The 19,139-nt window shown below is 42.6% G+C and overlaps 1 protein-coding gene across 1 annotated transcript in view; it reads right to left on the minus strand.

Moving 5' to 3' along the window:
- The window catches only part of LOC311361307 (receptor-type tyrosine-protein phosphatase mu-like), a gene marked incomplete at both ends in the record, with an annotated part of 86,372 nt that overhangs the window by 49,623 nt on the left and 17,610 nt on the right, over positions 1–19,139 (minus strand). Inside the window, one exon of the mRNA XM_084481479.1 lies at positions 2,276–2,398. Within this exon, the coding sequence (XP_084337605.1) occupies positions 2,276–2,398 (123 nt within the window). The remainder of the gene's footprint in view (positions 1–2,275; positions 2,399–19,139) is intronic.

Raw genomic sequence — 19,139 nt, forward strand, 5'->3', positions numbered from 1 at the left:
CCATCCCCTTCATGTGGACAGGGGGGTGGGGGTGTTATTCTGGGTTTCCTTTTGGTGCTTATGTATTTACACCTCGGGCTGGAATCAGGGCCACTTTGGTCCTGATCTGCAAGGGATGAGTTGGAACGCCTAGTAAGTCCTTACTGGGATTTGTGGCCCAGGCATAACAACATGTTCTATATAAGGATGATAAATGCTCGCTGCACAAACTTAGGTCCACTTGGCAAATGATTCGTTATTATGTTGATTGGTACATTGTAATTTAATGGCTAATGGATGTTTTCATTAAATGTTATCGGAATGAGCATTATAAGGGATATTAGTACTATCATGCATTTGTTTACAGCTGATAGTGATAAGCATTGAGGTCTTATTCATCTTGACGAGGGATCTTCCTGCTTTTTATCACCTTATAATAGCAGTGTGCCAAAGGGACAAATTATATCTAAAGCACTTATTTATGCTAGACCTAGTTCAAACTCATTCAGGCCGGTGTGGATTATGTTTCACCATATGCGCTGCAGAAAAAACTCATAAATAACAAAACATGGTCAGGGTGAGAGATGTTTTAATAATCCTCACCTTGATCATACATTCCCTTTGCTGTAAACAAACTTTATTTGAAGAAGCTGGCGTACAAAATGCCTTTCTTGGACGTGTTTGAGCTGGTAATGCGGCCGGCCTTGTCCACTTCTAATTCCATTCCCCCTCCACCGCGGCCAGGGGGATAACGATCGGTTGTGGGAGCGCGATGAGGCTGTTACCTTGCCATTCATAAGTATGGGTTGAGAGTGACATGGCAATAGCAGGTGAGATAGCTTTTTTTTCCCAGCAGTGTGGCTTTCACCTAAACGCATTTCTACTCATCCTCCCCCGCCGCTCGTCCTAAAACAATTTTAGCCGTCGAGTGGCACTACATTTCATGGCTCTTTCATAGCGGTCAAAGAGGAGAGATTACTGTTTTATATGGCAGGCGGCGTGCGCTTGCACCGAGAAGCGGAGGGAGTGCAGGCCGCAACCCGCTAATTACCCACAATTCAAAGTGCGGCAGGAGAAAAGCGTGCCTGTTTTGGAGGGTACTCGTGCTAGAAAGCACAATCAGAGATGCCTCTTAAGCAGCCATGCGACTTTAATCAGGTATGTTAAATTTAGCTTGCAAGCGTGTTGTTAATTTCAGGGTTAAGTCTTTGCTGAGCCTCCGCCGCCACCTTTGCCCGACCTCTGCGTGTGCCGACATAAATCATTTGCGACGGAAAAAGTAGAAGCCCACCCCCTCCCCCCACCACCCACCCCTGCCTCTACCACTCCAGACGCAGGTAATGTCCCCCTGGGTGGTTCCACATGGACCCCCCTGACACACACCGATGCGTGCAGCTTCCCAGGCACGGGGACTGGTAGAAATTAGCACAGGCCCGCTAATTAATTCACCCCCTGTCACCGTGGAGGCCAGGCGCAATCTATCTGCCACGCAGCCTTTGTGAGATTAGGCGTCAGAGAGAAGGGGGAAAACAATATCCATTAGTTTACCACACCACCTTTGTTGGAGCATGAAAAAAACAAAAGCACTGGTTCCATTAGTCTGATTCCTTCTGTGTCTTCTGCCCTGGTGGTGGTTGTGACTCCCCGTTTCAAAGCGCACGAAGAGCGATCAATGAAACATTAAAGAGACAAATTGCGCGAGGCAGAGACAACGTGCGGGGGAAGGCATTCTGATGAATCTTTCTGCGTTGGGGGCTGACGACGGAGAGAATTCTTTAATTGAAATGGATTTTGAGTATTTTAATATCAAATGGATTCCCGGTGCTTTTGTCTCTATTTGCATTGTTGTCACAGAGGAGTGGGGTAGCTGGATATTGATGTGCGACCAGGCACCATCAACAACCTTCATCAATGATAAAAGAGGGAATAGAGCCGGACAGATGGAGGGAGAATGTGCCAATGTTCCTTTCTCCGTGAGGCAGATACTAATAGTTTTTAAGATTCATAAGAAGAAAAAAAATATGAACTTCTATTAATAAGTAATTCCTTGCATGATGCGTGCGTAGCACAGTCTGTGTGATGTGAACAGGGAATTTAATAGATTTTTCCCCTCTCAATGGCCTGAATGCCTTCGGTTTATGACAGCCGTCCCTTATTCAGAAAATAATGCATTCGAGAACAAGCAACCTTTTTTTGTGAGGCAGGCTTTTGTTAGCGTGGCGCGCCCCTTTCTATGCTTCGCCGAGGGTGTGAAAATGGCCATACTATATAACAATGATGCGTTCTCCTGCTTTACCTGAGGGCATCCAGGGATCTGGGGAGGGCTTCTCTCGGGCGATGACCTGCTCCCAGTCAAGGTCATCCTCCCGGCCTTGGCTGTAGCCGCAGCCTGCCAGCGGCTTCTCAAAGTTACAATCACCTGTGACAAAAAAAGGGGGAAGAAATTGATACTGTTATATGGCTTTTCCATTAACTTGCCTCCCAAATGAATGAGCACATAAATTACATTCCCCACACCTATGGAAGGTAGATTTGTGTCTTTATTATGCAATCAAACAGAATAGGTTTGAGAGCAAAACTTTCCACACTGCAATAAAAAATTTTATTTGAGAGCAAAACTATCGACACTGCAATCAAAAAATGTAAAAAAAAGTAAAATAAATTTTGTTTGCGAATCCAAAAGTTTTGTTTGCGAATCCAAAAGTTTTGCTTGCGAATCCAAAAGTTTTGCTTGCGAATCCAAAAGTTTTGCTTGCGAATCCAAAAGTTTTGCTTGCTGTTGAGCTGAATCTCGTGGGCGGGACCTACGCCGAAAGATGTAAGACACGTCTCTATTGGCCAGTCTCGATCGGAGTGACAGCTTGGCAACTCCGCTCCCGAGTCCCGCTCGGTCTCATCATGGACTTCAAAACTCCCTCTCTCATTACTAACTGTGGATGTTGCCAAGCTGTCACTCCGATCGAGACTGGCCAATAGAGACGTGTCTTACATCTTTCGGCGTAGGTCCACGAGATTCAGCTCAACAGCAAGCAAAACTTTTGGATTCGCCAGCAAAACTTTTGGATTCGCAAGCAAAACTTTTGGATTCACAAGCAAAACTTTTGGATTCGCAAACAAAACTTTTGGATTCGCAAACAAAACTTTTGGATTCCCATTAATACATTTTTTATACTTTTTTTTCACATTTATTTTACTTGCAATAAAACATTTTTTGATTGCAGTGTCGATAGTTTTGCTCTCAAATCTATTTTTTGATTTTTTTGATTTGATTTGATTTTTGATTTGATTTGATTAGATTTTTTTTGATTCCATTAATACATTTTTTATACTTTTTTTTCACATTTATTTTACTTGCAATAAAACATTTTTTGATTGCAGTGTCGATAGTTTTGCTCTCAAATCTATTTTTTGATTGCAGTGTGGAAAGTTTTGCTCTCAAACCTATTCTGTTTGATTGCATAATAAAGACACAAATCTACCTCCATACACACCCGCCCCCCCGCCCCGCCGCCACCCCGCCACCCTTCCCCTTTTCTTTCACCGGCCCTGTTCGTAATGCAATATGCCAGACAATGAGATGCATTTAAGTGAGACAGACTGACGGATTACTGTAGTGGACGAGGCACAACATACATTACCATCATTAGCAACAAGGCAGTCCAATTTCACTATGACAAGTATGAAGTGGCCGAACTCCATCATCGTTAGACATTATGTTCACAAACCGCGCCACCATCTAGAGGAAATTGATTTATTTTGTTCCTGCACAACTTTCTGCTGTTTATGGACTTTAGTCCTCCATATTCCCTATAATCTCCCTCCAAAGAGCTTTGGCGGGGCTCATTATGCGATCACTTGATTCAAATAACCGTGTGATCAGAAAGTAACGAGACACCCATGGCAACCAACCACCTCCTTCCACACTTCCACCACCACACACACACACACACACCAACCCAGCCAATCTAAACCCCTTTCGCTCCCATCCATAAATCTGAGGAACAATATTGGACAGGAAGAGGGTCCATATTGCAGCACCTCCGGGGTCCCTCCCACAGCGCGGTCAGCCGCCCGCTTCCGAGCCCGACAGGTGACTTAACGCTGTGTATACGGCTTGATGTTGTTCGGGATCACAGGATTATAGGCTGCTGTTTATTGCCGCCACTTGTTTGCCGTTTGTTTTCTTTAGAGTGCTGCGAGAGCGTGTGTCACATGCACGTTTTATTGCCCAGAGAGGAGCGGTCGTTGAGCCAGAATCTACGCCCGGCCCAAAACCAATATCTCATCTCTTACAAGCTCCTTGTGACATTCTCAACGGGTAAAGGCTACCAGCCCTGCTCTTTGTTTTTCCATTTATCTCTGCGGTGACATTTACAGTACATGTGCAAATGAGTGGCCAAACGGAGAGAACACGGTATAATTAATATCCAGCTCTATAGGGCAGCCACTAATGATATATTTGCTGCTTTGTCTGTTTTTTGAGTGGGTGAGCGTAGAGAGGAGGGGAGATTGCCAATATATCATTATACTGGTAAAAGGTTGGGGGGTTTGTTAAGATCTTGTCTCGAACAAGTGAAAAAAAATGGCATTGGCTTGTAGGGAGGCCCATGGCTGAGAGCGCAGGGCTGTGGCCGGTTGGGAATGTCAAGCGTAGGCGACAGCATGGAATGGCAATCTCTCAGACGGGGACTCAATCACCCACGACATCATCTTGTTATCCTCCTCCAATCTCCCTTCCATACCGTCCGCCGTGCATGGCTATGTGTTCCTGGTGTGCTTGCTGCTGCCACCGCGGAAGCAGCAATTGATAGTAAATTGCAGCATTTCCTCCCACACACTTGAACACAGGATCTTTATTTCTGTAACGCGACACTGGGGCCTCTTTTTAGACACCATTCACAAATGACAATAACATTGCAATAACAACATTGCTTTTTTGTGCCACATAACACGTTACCTATGATTACGATGTCTAATTGGATTCTTCATTTACATTTGGATTTCCATTACTACCATCGTAATGTTATTCAGTTATACTTTTACTGGAATTAGAATTTGCTAACAGGTCTTCAATAAAAAAGTGTGTGCCATTTGGGGAAAACCTAGGAGGTACAGACAGAATGAAATTCTTTGACAACGAGAGCCTTAAGATTGAGTGTCAAGTAGGCCACACCTGTTGTGGCAGACCGCTAACAGGAAGGAACCAGTGGCAGTACTGGGCAGTACTGGGCAGTACTGGGCATCCCCATCAGAAATGTGTGGAACTAACAGAATGTCAAGCAGGGAACTTCTGGAAAAACACCTGTGCTCTAGCCACCATCTCTGGAGATATTAAATAGTGCATCTATATATAAAAATATTGAATTACAATGTGACAAATGTACCCGCTATATATAGACTACTACGCTTGAATATTGTATCAATATCATCTTGTGTGCATGTGCGTTTGTGAATGTGCGCATGTGTGCGTATGTATTTGTGCACACGTTCATGTGTGTGCCTGAGCTTTATAGACCTTAGATATTACTTTGACTCTGGCACCTGGTAGACTGGTTTAGTTTTATCAATATTTACACAGATGAACCCAACTGATGAATAGCCCTTCCACACCTTCTAACCAGGCCTCAACTCACAACATGGTCAGCCTTGATAAATAAAAACTCTGGCACATAATTATTATAAAATTATATATATATATAAAGCCTAACATTGCCATAAAGAGCCCACTCCCCACAGAACATGCGCCTGCTTTTCTGTTTAATTTTGAAGGGTTTCATTTTTCAAATGTCAAGCCCATGTTTAATAATGACACGGAATAGAGAGACAGGAGAGATGTGTCAGTTTGAAGCTTCATAGGAATCCAGACTTCACACGCCACACGACAATCTTCTATTCCCTGGCTTTAAATTATTCCCTTTGCGCTCGGCGGTTTTCAACACAAGGAATATTAGGCGAAATCCACTGACGCCTGGTTTGGCAATGATCACTACTAATACACACAAAACTGCCACAGACAGGAGCCCAGTAAGATGCCCTGATCAAAGGAAGGATGCAAATACAGATTTATATTTGTCAAATTAAAAGTGTTCAGTGTCAAGTAAAACCCTTCGACGGATTCGTGAAGGAACATATAGGGGGCCGCCATGAAGCTGTCATACTTAAATAATTGGTGTTTCGTTTTGCACATTACATTTTGCATTGCATTGCATTGCATGCTCCAATCACACACTTAAATCGCTGTACCCCTATAGTACCTGCTCCTCCCTCCATACCTCCCCATGTTGGTTCCTGGTCATGATTGTGTCTTTCAACTGGTTCTCTCCACCTCTTATTTAGTCGGTTGGAAGTATTTACACTTGATTTAGGGCCCTATGAGGGGTTAGTGTCAACCAAAGTCATATGACTGTATTTGTTTATTTACATAAGTGATACTTATGTAAATATGAAATCAATTAATAACATGTGTTTTCCATTGGGTCAGTTCCCCCCCATGTTTGACTGAGAATTTTTGGGGATATTTACCGGAAATGCCATGATTCATAATCTGAGTAGAATACCCCAATTACATTACAAGTAAATAATAGATAATATGTTTGTGGCCAATAATGTCTCTCTCTCTTTTCAGAGAGAGACATCAGACATTAGTAGAAAGTAGTCTTTGTGGTCAGAAGAAAAGTAATTTGTAAACCAATGCTACAAAGTGCTTGGCAAATATTGAATATTTAGAATAACTCAAATTAATCAAAATACATTACAATGTTTTCCACTGCTAAGCCACTAGCCATAGTGAAGAAACTTTTTGTCAAATATGCAGCGCATCACATCTGAGAGACATAATCCATCTTAGTTATATTATTCAGAAGTATACTGTATACTACACAACTGTGTTCAGCAGTCAGTCATTAAAACCCCTTATTAAAGCCTGTTTGTCTTAATATAGCAGCATATCAAAACCCTCATACAAGATTTCAAATTGCTATTGACCTGAAATCCAATGATGCAATCAATAGTTCAACAAAAATGGAAAGCACATAGTACATGAAAAAAAACGACTTACAAATTAAAACAAAAACAACAACAAAAAAAGGATGACTGATTATATATTAAATGCCTTCCATAGAAATGTGTGTCTCTCCAACTGGGTCTCCTCAAGAGAAATGTGGCGCGTGCATGCAAATGAAGAAATCAATCAATATCATCATAACAGTAGCACGCACCCTAGGAGGTTTCAATTGGTGTCAGCGTGTGGCACTACCCAAACATAATCAGCCGCGACAGCTACTGAAATTGATGTCCCCGCGAGAGGTTGCCAACTCTCAGAAGGAGAGCGTTTTAACTTTGTGCAAAAGCCCCTATGAAGTGTAGAGGAATCAAGACGTTTGGGGAGAGGAATGCATCAGCCTGTAAACATCGCCTCTCTTTGACGGAAACCGAGAAAAAGGTGACCCCAGATATGTCATTAAACAATTTATTCCTGAGTGCGAATACACAGCGGTCTTTATATTCTCACGCCGAGTGCATTTCAAAGAAATCCATCCATCTTTTTACTGGACTGAGCCAGAGGCCAGAATCAATATTTCAACCCCCTCAATGCCGTTGCCAATTTCTCATAAAGATTTTCAAGTCTGACTTAAAAGGCCTTTTGTTATTGCACCTGTAACAAAAGTAAACTTTGGGTATTAAAAGCCATTTATGGGAAAGTTTAGTGATTGAGTGCTGCACAAACTTTTAATATCGAAGAATGGGTTTGCAGTGGAGCGAAGTAGATATATATTTTTGAATCATGAAATCACGATTTTGAGTCCATGATAAGAGTTGTCGTTACCATTCCTCATTCCAGCCTTGCTTTATATCCTTGATACTTTTTTATATTTAAATTGAAAATCGAAATTGAAAAAGAGTGAAAAGGAAGGCCAACTACAAATGAATATGATAATGGCTACATAGACGATTTAACTGTAAACATTTGATGCTCCTTTCTTCAGTTTTTATTGTTTCCATGGAAAATATGAAAGGAAGTTATTGACGGTCTCCAAGGGAAACAGCTGACAATGACATAGTGCTTGAAACAGTGGATCAAATAGGATGCTAATGGTTGCCTAATTATGACATACGATAGCAATTATTGCCAAATTAGATAGCAGTTAAGGCTTACCTGTGTAGACTCATTTTAAGGGGGCACAGCAGGACAAGAAAGGCCAAGTGGTTAGGCAAAAGGGAAATATAGGATAATGTAGCGCTATTAGCATGGTGTGTGTGCTATCATTTGAATGAAATAACATAACCCCATTAAATATGTATTCTCCCTGGATGACCCCATGTCTCCTTCAGCCTCACCCTTCTCATCTTCATATTTTTTCTCTCCTCCTGGCAGATATTATTACTGCAAGACCTCCTTAGCCTCTTTGCCAATTCAGCAATTACCAGCCTTCAAACCTGATCTTTCTGTCTGGGAAATCACAGGTCTGCTCTTCACCTCAATCTGAATGGCTGCACTTGTTTCAACAAACATCTTGTCTGCAGGCGTCCCCCGTAGACCAAAACCACAAGGCAATCTTGGGTAATTTAAAACCAATGTCGACTATCTCATTCTTGCACAGTTAGTTGGGGAGCTTTAGAATCCTGAGGCTAAGCCCCTTAGGGACTGATAGGCCTTTTCACTCTGGCCCTATTTCACTTATCTATTGGCAGCTCATGCCAAGTCCTATCTCAGCACTGAATTGCATGTATATATATACTGTCTGTTAGGGGACTTTGAACCGGGAGGGGATTTAGACAATCAATCTCAATATCATTATCAATCACGTCTTGCTGTTCCACACATTGATTCTGGGGAAATAAAGAAGTTTGGAGTGGAGATTTCCACCGATAATCTGCCTGGCTGATCCTCGCGCTTGTCAGCAATGTTTTTTGCAAATCAAAGCCGACTAACTGCATCCAGTGTGAAAGCGTAAGATGGAGTGGTGGAATGGTGGTGGAACAGTGGAGGAATACTGTTTTTGAAATGGTGTTGCTGGCTGACAATGCAGAAAATATAATCCTGTGAATATTTTGGTTCACAATATGGTTCCCAGATATACTACGAAGAAGACTAATTATTATCACCAGGGTTAAAACCTGTTTCGCTTACCACAAGATACCTAAGCAGGGCATTTCTGTGGGCATTTCATTTCAAATATCAAGATGAATGTGCTTTACAGAGGAGGTAAAACACGGTCTCTGAACAAATGTGTCCTTATGCATGGCTAGATCAGGGATGACAGCCTGTCTCCTCAAAGATATGCAGAGTTTTGACAGCTGATTTTCAAGCTACGTATGGCAGAACTTGGCACAAAGTTCCCATTCCTGCTGCGCTTGTCAAGAACATCCTACAAATTACCTCAAACCCATCACCATTTCTTTCACCTGCCAGGTTGCAATTAAGATGAACATGGGATTCAATTTAGACGAGATGATCCTGAAATCCTTTTCCTAAGGGGTAAAATATAATTCTAGTAAGGCCCTTTGAGGATATAAGTATCCTCTAAGGTAAACCTCAAACATTATGCAAACCACTCTGCAGGTGCAGACCACCGGCACCAATCACACAGTTTAGCAGAGACAAGGGGAGCAATTGCCCCTTCGTAGCCAGAGAGATTGGGAAAGCCTCCACATGTTGAGCATCACATCTAATCTTATTGGAGGCACTGAGGACAACCACCTGCTGGTGCTCATGTAAATGTATGAGGGAGGCAGAGAGCGGGGCAAGCCGAGTGTTTAGCTTGCAGAGCGCTAGCTTATGTGCATTCTGACTGGGTTGTCAGCAACAAGGCTGGTTAACAATGGCTCTCCTCCCATTGTTGTTCTCATCATCATTCCACTCTTTATCCACACAGGGGGAGCCGCTGTCTGCCTCGCTCTCTCTCTTCCCTCCAGAGAGGAGGGAGAGGAGAATTAGGCTGTTTTCAATTCAGCCTAATAATATCTGTCAGTGGCCAGAGTGAATGGCAAAGCAAGATGCGGTTGGTTCGGCTTTCCATCTAGCTGCGTTCAGCATAGCCTGGAAATGATATGGTGCCTGAGTGTAAAAGTGGCTAGGTGCCACGTGATTAAAATCGCTTCTTATTTGTAGAAAAGATAAAAGATGTTGGCACCACAGGGGGCTATTCAATTGTGTTATTGTCGGACTCCAGGCTAAAACTAAAACATTGCTAGATCATTTATTTTCTAGTCCCCATCAGGGTCTTGTGCCTTATGTAGGGCCCGCGTTAAGGTGAAAGTGCTATGTTATCCTGCTATGAACATTTACGTATGTATATATATTTCTATTTTATTATTGCATGGTAATGTCTGTGCCATATAAAGTCTGCCTTTTGCCAATAGATGGATAGCCCACAAGCAAGCTAGATGTATCCCTATTTGGTTCTTTCCTTTGTTAACGATGAAAAGGTAACAAAAATCATTAAAATAAACAAATAGCACAGGATATTAGCTGTGCTTTTGGTTTTAACTGGTATAGATTTCCACATGGTGTGCAACCAATATTTTGTATGGCACTAGAGATTCCAATGAACAGCAGAACTTCATGGGGTCTTCTAGATTGTTCTACTTCTCACAGGTCTATGAACAGAATCCATGTAGATGGTTTTACAGTAGAATCGATCCTCAGCATATCGATTCTCAACAAGGTTCCTGCTCAATATCATACGAGTCTGGAAATAAAAACATCATCTGGATTGGTGTCGCATTCAATCATGTGTGATGGGCCACCTGGCCAGAGCCACAAATTAAACAAGGCTTACAGAGAGACAATAAAGGCAGAGAACTTCCAGGCTTCCCTTGGAAAATGGATCTGCACCTAGCCGGAGACCCAGTGGAAAGAAGACCAAATAACAGTGTGTACACAAAGGAAAAGCCCCCCCCCCTGCCCCCCGCCCAACAGTTTGCCTCACTCAAATTGAAAACAGCATCCCCATCCAAACAGGAGATGACCCTTTAGGTTAAAGCACCCCATACTGCCAAAAACCAGCTACGTCAAAAAACATTTTAGTTCTTTACAAGTAACATGGTGGATAGGAAATGCTAATGACAATATTGGTAAAAAAAAGTCCAATTTGTCAAACATGCCAGTAACAATGGCAGAAATTAATCCAAAGAGAGTCTTCCTCTAGAGGAGGGAGTGATTATGTTTGATCATGGAAATAAATAAAATTAACATGCTTTGTTGGGTTTCCAAATCTGAAATAAATCTGGTTGTGTTTTGTTTTTCACGTATACAGGAGGGAGAATAATTCAAGGTTGCATGTAGAAGTATTATAGAATCACGAAAGCCAATTAGTAAAGGTAAGGATAGAAAGATGTTTGTATCAATCCCAAAAGTAATAGAAAATGTAGGCCACAAGGCAACATTCACATTTAGGTTGAATTAGAGAATCAACTCAATTAAATAAAGACCACATAATGTTGTGATCATGGCTGGGCTAGCTAACCATTGATACATTGGGCCAGATGGAGGAGGGGGGGGGCATGCACAGGTGAGAGGATCGGGAGATAGGTGGTGCAGGTGTACAGGGGTGAGCGGGATCGGAGGTTTGGCCTTGAGCGATGTGGCTGAGGAGATTTTCCTCCTTGTGTGTGCCTCTTTTCAGACCTCTGTCTTACATGGTCTTCCCCTGCAACGCTTCAAACAACACTCCCGGTGCCGTTGTTTCTGCTCTGAGGCGCTATTAATGTCCTCCCTGAAAGAAAAGCCTGTGGCCAGGCCTAATCCTCCTGGGTCAACTGCAGGGGGTGGGGATGTGTGGAAGGCAGAGGCATTAAAGCCCACTTTAAAAATCAGTATGTGTACTGAGGTCTGGGTGTGTTTGGCAACAAGGGAGCCTGTGCTGTTATGGTCACTGAAAAAGCCACAAAGTTGGTGGGTGGATTGCGTTCACAGGTGTGTTGAACAAAGTTTTATGACAGCTGTTTCCATTTTGCAAAAAACAAGGTTTGTGCTTTGCCTTCAATAACTTGCAGTAGTACTCTCCTCCTGGTGTAAACGGTGTGTGCAGCAGTACAGCATCGGTTGGGCATGCCTTACAAGCTGAACAGTGTCGACAGATGTTTATTGTTGTAACGTTGCCTGTGCAGAATTTAAATTCTGAACTCAGATCGTCAGTGAGAGCATTGTTCACCGCTGTCAAACACAAATGAATATCCAACTACCGATCAGTGACCCATTATTTGCATTTGTTGTTTTCCATTGTATTAACATAATAATGAATTGTGGCAATATAATGCTGTGTACTTTCCAAAAGGGAATATTGTATATCTTAAGTGGCACAACATACTACCTAGAACTTATGATATAAAGGTTGTTTTTGTCAATCTACTGAAGAGTATTATTATTATTATTATTATTATTATTATTATTATTATTATTATATAGAGTATTATTGGTACAGGATAATAGTAAGGGCAGGGAAAGGTTTTGTTTTTGGGGCACAGTCGATTTGCTATGCTGTAAATTTACATTTAACCTTCGCCCCTTTACTTCAGCACCACTAAGATTTAATATGAATGCTAAACAATAGTTGGTGACAAGCTCAATGCTATGTGGTGGAAGGGATAAGACAAAGCCTACACTTGACTGCATCATTTGCATGGTGTGTTGCTTGTGAGTGACTCTGATAAAAGCTTAATAAGAATGTTGTCATTCGCAACTGCAGTACTGAGAGTGAGAAATATTACCATTTCAACTCAAATCAGTTTGACTTCAATAAAAGAATCGTCTGCTCGATAAAGACTCTGTTTATGTAGCTACACTAACCCACTTTTGACACAAAAGGGAAATGTCTTCAGCTCACCATTTTGCAGTGTGTGAGACAATGCAACGTGTCAAATACAATTATTCACCTGCTCCAAATTCAAACAGTCAGCTGCCGTGAAGAAGTGTGCACGGAAACAAAGGAGCGCACCACGGACGCCTAATGCCTCATTAATATTTTGAATTATTAAGGTAAATTATTGTACAAAGGTTCCTGACCTATTTTTTTCCCCCACTTACAGTCCCATCAAAAGCTCACACATCACAGCATTCATTGTGGGACCGACATTTCATTATAGGGCTTAGGGCTTCCATTTGACAGGTTGTTTCCTTGGGAGATTTCAGTTTCCTAACCTTGGCAGCCTTCTATTGTGTCCCTTCCAGGATCATTCTTTGGTCTAGCTCCTGCAGCACCCAGCTGAATGGTCACTGGGATTAGGCTGGAGCACAGAACCCTCCGGAGCAGAGCGCCTGCGTGATCTCTCGTTAAACTATAGGATTCTTCCTTATTAGCGACAAACATAGAAAAAAAAGAGCGACACTGAGAATGTCTGAGAGTCAGCCAGAAGTCTGACTTCAACTAGCATGAGCAAAAGTAGAACAGAGATAGACCAGACACTGTAATACCACATGTACAAAACATAATTTACCTGCTAGATATAATATTTGATCCAATTCCTCGTAGTCTACATGAAGTAGCAGGCCAGCCTCTCTTAATGGTTGAAGGAAGTTAAATCAGTCCACAATACCCAAATAACCTTCAGGGTTCCACATGTTGTATAAGTAGCAATCCACTGAACCACAAGTCCAACTGTCTCTTTTTTGAGCTTGAGCTTTCATTATTTTTAAATATGGATGGCACTATTGAATTGATAATAAAATGTATGGTCAACAGTATTAATAACACAGACTCTAAAGGCTAGTTGTACCTAAAAACAGCAACATCTATCAATCTGTCTATACTAGGCTTAGGGCCTTTTGAGAAGTTGTCATCAGTCGAATGACCACAAAGGTCATGATACTCATAGTACTTCAACATTTCACAGAAAATGTCTCCTCCGTTCAAACATCACTTTGAATGTCGTGGTCGTCTTGACCATCCCCCCTGAGGTCCGAAGGGGCCTATATTGGCCGGGCCCGAAGAGCTAAATCAATCAAAACCAAGAGTGATGCCAAAGCCTCCGTTCACTTCCTAACATGGCAGCACTCACAGCCATGTTTGTGGGCTTTTTTGGACACACTTTACAAAGATGTCAGCCACGACATGGCCACAATGACAAGTTGCCGGGCGGGCTTTGTTGAAAGGAAGAACTAGGCCTGATGTCAACGTTTGTACACATCCTGGGAGACGACTCAATGAAAAACCTAAATCTACGCTTGCTATGCTAATGTTCCGGAATAGTTCGAAATCACCCTATAGTATAAATGTAACTGCGGCACCTTTGTACAAAACAACCAAGAAAATAACACGATTTGGCAATGTGACTTTGTCCTGTACCTAGGGCCGGTGAAAATTCCACCACACATAGCAATGCATCTGCTCTTCCCATTCAGATCACTGCAATGGAGAAAAATAATGAGGACACCTTTGTGATTTTAGCAGTAGACATCTACATAATTAGTTGGTATTCAACGTATCTGTGGACTGACTCTTGACTCGCAAGATGGAGACTGAATGTAAAATGGGGAAGCTGTTCCAGAGTAATGAGGAAATAGTTTAGTGGTAAGAGTAATGAGCATGTATTTATGCATGCAAAATGAAGCCCACCACCATATGCTGCGATAATTTGGGAAAAGTACAGGGTATTGATTACATGCAAATGTGGTCAGTCGGGTCCCCACGGGTCTGAGGGTACATCCAGATGTTGAAGGGGAGAACCCCACGTTTACCAGACTAGGGGTCTCTGGGCTGCTGATCTGCTGTTAGGAAGATGAGTTGATACTGACTACATTTTTTACATTTCTATGATTGGTGATTAAAAATTACATGTATAATTCTGGCAACAATCATAAAAATAGAAAACATTTGATCAAACACTACTGCAACTTCAGCTAAAGTATATGCATACACAAACAAACAACAGAAAGGCCTGCAAAGTACAGGTTGGATGACTTCCCAGTGCAGAACAAGATAAATCTGAATATAATGGGAACATGAGGCTACGATGCATTTGCTTTTAGGAGAGAAATATTGAAAACTGCTAAAGTTATTTTTGAAAATAATAGGATAAATATTATCAAGATTGGGCACAGGATTTAAAAAGTACTTTGTCACTCTGACAGACACACTTGTTCTAAATGTTTGAGTTAAGAAGCTGCCAAATTAGTGAAACCCTAGTACTCAATTTGTTTTTTGTTTTTTAATCTAGCTAGCCCAAAGGCCAGAGCTCCTAATGAATAAGGTGTCTGAAACTTTTTGAGAGGCATCTGCCATTCAAGCATTTAATTAACCTGTGGTTCATTCATTATAGCTGTGGGTGTGAAGAACAGCAGCGCCCACAGATATAATTGTGTTACACAGGTTGCAGGGGCTAGGGCTAATTACTGGCTGGGACACAACCCAGGCACTTTATATATCAGACTGATGGAACAAACCACAATGGCTTGTGACAAGTGCTGTCCTCCCTGGAGTGCCACATCCACCTCTGATAGCAGAGTAACTCAGTGTGAGCGCCACAGACTCACGTCATCGCCGTGGCATACGGGTTGACACGGGGAAACGCACCGAAACAACAACCGCATTATGACCGTGAAATAAAATAGTGGAAGCATATGCCAATTAGTACTGAAAGAGAGACTATGAACAGCGGCTACATATAGAAACAGGATCAACAGACACAACGCTTGCAATTAAAAAACTATGGAAAATGGGGGACAATGCAAATTCCTGGTTCATTTAACATTCTGAGGACATGACAATAGCTCTGGCTGAATGATAATGACGAATGCCCAAGAGGAGTCTCTGCTGTTGGTTAATGATCTATAATTTAGAACTATCAATCTGGAAGAATAAATAACTATGTAACATTATAGAAAATAACCATAGAGAAAACAATGGCCAAATAAACCCTTATGGAAAGAGCATTTCTATTGCATGGGTAGCAGGTTTTATCGACTTTAACTGTACCTTTATGTCGACTAAAGGACCTCAATCCCTTATAGTAAATGTAATATAAATACTAGAATATATGTATATTTTACAAAATAATAGAACAGATAGAATAATAGAATAGAATAATTTATTTTATATCTTCACATTTCTAATCGGTGCTTTAAAAAACTACAAAGACAAAGGCAGGTTGAGACTAGTAAGAGATTACTGTCTGGCTTCATAACCCATCTTTGTGCCCTGGCCTAATTCACCTTCTGGCCAACTCAGTGTGCGTCAATGCTGCACTGACAACCTGCAGTTATGGCGCTTTTTAGATTAGACATCCAGAAGAGCATAAATCTTGCAACCAAAGTGTAAACAAAAGAAAAGCAAATGCGGGTAAAGACTATTTATTTTTTTTCCGTTTTAACGCCTCTTTGACAGCTTGTCTGATTTCTTCCGAAACCCAACCTTCTCATCTCTGTGTGCGCTTACGTAGAATTGGCTGGAGAGACATTGTCTCTGCTCATTGACCTTGATGAAACTTGCGAGTAAACTTGAGTTCTCTAACCAAGTGCCTTTTCTAACTATGTGCATTAAAGGCACATTTTATTTCCCAAAGGGTCGACATAAAAAAAAGGTAAAGAAGTAAAGAGGGAGAAGTTCAGGAAACATAAAGTTCCATCATCATGTTCCATCTTCCGATATTTATATCTATATATAAATACATAGATATAGATATATATAACCCTAACCCTATCTATATATATACACACACAGACACACACACCTCTTCACGTATTCCTCTAGAAAGCTCAGATAACGAGTTCCGGTGTTCAGAAAGGCGAGCGCTGTTGGTCTTCTAGGCTGACTAGTTCATTTTCCCCCTGCCAATTTTGTTTATCTCTCCGTTCACATGCTGTTCAGTGTCCATTTATCCGTGGTGAGGGGTTTTCTCGCTGGCAGGAGCGATCGCTTCCAACTTCAGGGGCCCTGCGAATCGAAGCGACGTGACGCTCCGCTCTGCGCTTGCGACAACTGGCATGCATGCTGCAAGACTGGTAGTGTACAAAAAGTGTGTGTGTGTGTGTGTATACACATGTGTATGTGTGTAAACACATGTATGTGTATGTGTGTAAACACATGTATGTGTTTGTGTGTGTGTGTATACACATGTGTATGTGTGTAAACACATGTATGTGTTTGTGTGTGTGTGTGTGTGTGTGTGTGTGTGTATATACATGTGTGTGTGTGTGTGTGTGTGTGTGTGGTGGTAGGGGATAGCCTTTAGCTTTTAGCCATGGAAGCATCAAACCCCCACATCACATTTCTTCAGTCAACAACAAAGTCCCCTTTCACATCATTTGCTGGGAGATCACGATCAATCCCCTCTGAGAGTCTGACTCTGATACTGATGTGTCTGGTCGCTTGGTGAGCGGGGCGACAGAAAGTCCAATAGCCCCACAGAGAGACAGAGAGACGGGGGAGGGGTCGGATCCACCCTACAGCCAAACAGCCTCTCCCCCCTGCCCCTTATCCCCTTCGCATCCATTGGGATTCTCAAGGTCGTCCAGTTTACCAAAACTAAACTTGGTATATGTGGTATATTTTGGGACAGCAAAACTCGAAATAGTAATATAGATATTTTTCTAAATAAAAAAATCACCACAAATAAACACTAATTGGTAGCTAATTTTCTTAGTTCTTGCCTGGCTGATTTATTGCCTCTGGGCTACTATGAATTATTCATACGAATGGCAAAACAGCTTTGTGTAGAAACCTACAAGGCATTGCATTCATTATGCGATCATGCCAAGTAATTCCAGGCACTGACGGCTTGTATTAGAATAATATGCATATTGGGTATTTTTTTTTTTCGTCCTTTTTTTATTTCTGGGGCATTGGCAGGCAGTAATAGCGCTTCCGTTGGCAGGGACAGAGAGGGATGCAACACACTCCTGGCTGACAACACCCCCTTTGACTGAGAATGGAGAGCCAAGGGGGGGCCAGTGTTTCAGCGCTGCCCCACACACGTGCCCCACCACCCACCCCCCCCCCCCACCCCCCCAGCCTCCCAGCCGCAGCCCACCCCTGGTCCTGGAAGGTGGGATTTAAGCCGTGTACTGTGCTGGTACTGCCAGGCCTTCGGGGGAGCGGAGGAGGTTGTAGGTTGTGTTCTGTCAAAACGCTCCTCTCCTCGTAGATTCCACCTTGTTCTCCTCTGACTGTTTGTTAGAGAATTGCCTGGATATCGTGGGAGATCGCCCATCAGGCTTGGTGATCTGATGATTAATGGTATGGCTTTTCCCCCCTTGTTTGTTTTTTGTTGTTGTATTACCATATATGCACTGGCAGCTGAGGAAGGACAAGTCAAAGGCGCATGTAGCCTTGCTCCAGATGTGCTTCAGATGGCATATGAGAGAAGACACGGATTGTCCCCAAGGTGCCCTCTCTCCCCCCACCCGTCTCTGACAACACCTCTGCCTCTGTAGGGTTTCCGTCCCCACTTCCTGTAGACAGTGCTAGCACAGCACAGGTAACGCAGGGGCAATGAGTCGGATAAGACAAAGTAAAACAGAAATGTCAGCGGAAAGGAGCGGGGGACGGTAAATGGCAGCAGGCGCCCGGGCGAGGTGTCTGTCTGGCCAAGCGGTTCCCGTCGGGTGAATCTTGTCGCCACACGGAGGACACCATGCCTCCGGAGGTCCCAGGCTCAGTGTCTTTGGGCGATGGCGCCGTCGTCGTCGGATGAGAACAAGGATGCCTCTTCCAGGACCCAGGAGCCTTCATGTGCAGCCAGCCACACAGATCTCGTTTTCAAAGGAGGAGACGGAGGAAGATGAACCTGTAACCTTTAGCGTAATCTGCAACCTTCCTTCTAGCATGGCTACAAAATCATAATCTCAGAAAAAATATTATGTTACTTTTATTTATTTCCAAACCACTGGGCTATTGCCATCATCCATGTCTGGTATGTGGCCACCTTCAACAACAAATATTCATCTTTTTGAGAAACAGTTCAGTGCAGATTCTTACTTAATTTCCAGGGCTGATTATGGCGAGTTATCAGCCCACAGTCCATCAATCTTCCCTTGTTTGCAAATGAGTGATAAATGGCCGCATCATTTTGGGATGCTCAGAAGTACTTGAGTAAGGAGTCCCGAGGGGTAGCTGTTTTAACAGCAAAGTGCTGATGCGTCGAACGGCCACCAAAATAAATCACTTGTTAGCTTTAGAAGCTCTTACCAAGCAACAATAAAACATGATCTGTCTCATTCTAGA

This window comes from Micromesistius poutassou (assembly GCF_964030765.1).
Source record: "Micromesistius poutassou genome assembly, chromosome: 16".
Taxonomy (NCBI): Eukaryota; Metazoa; Chordata; class Actinopteri; order Gadiformes; family Gadidae; genus Micromesistius; species Micromesistius poutassou.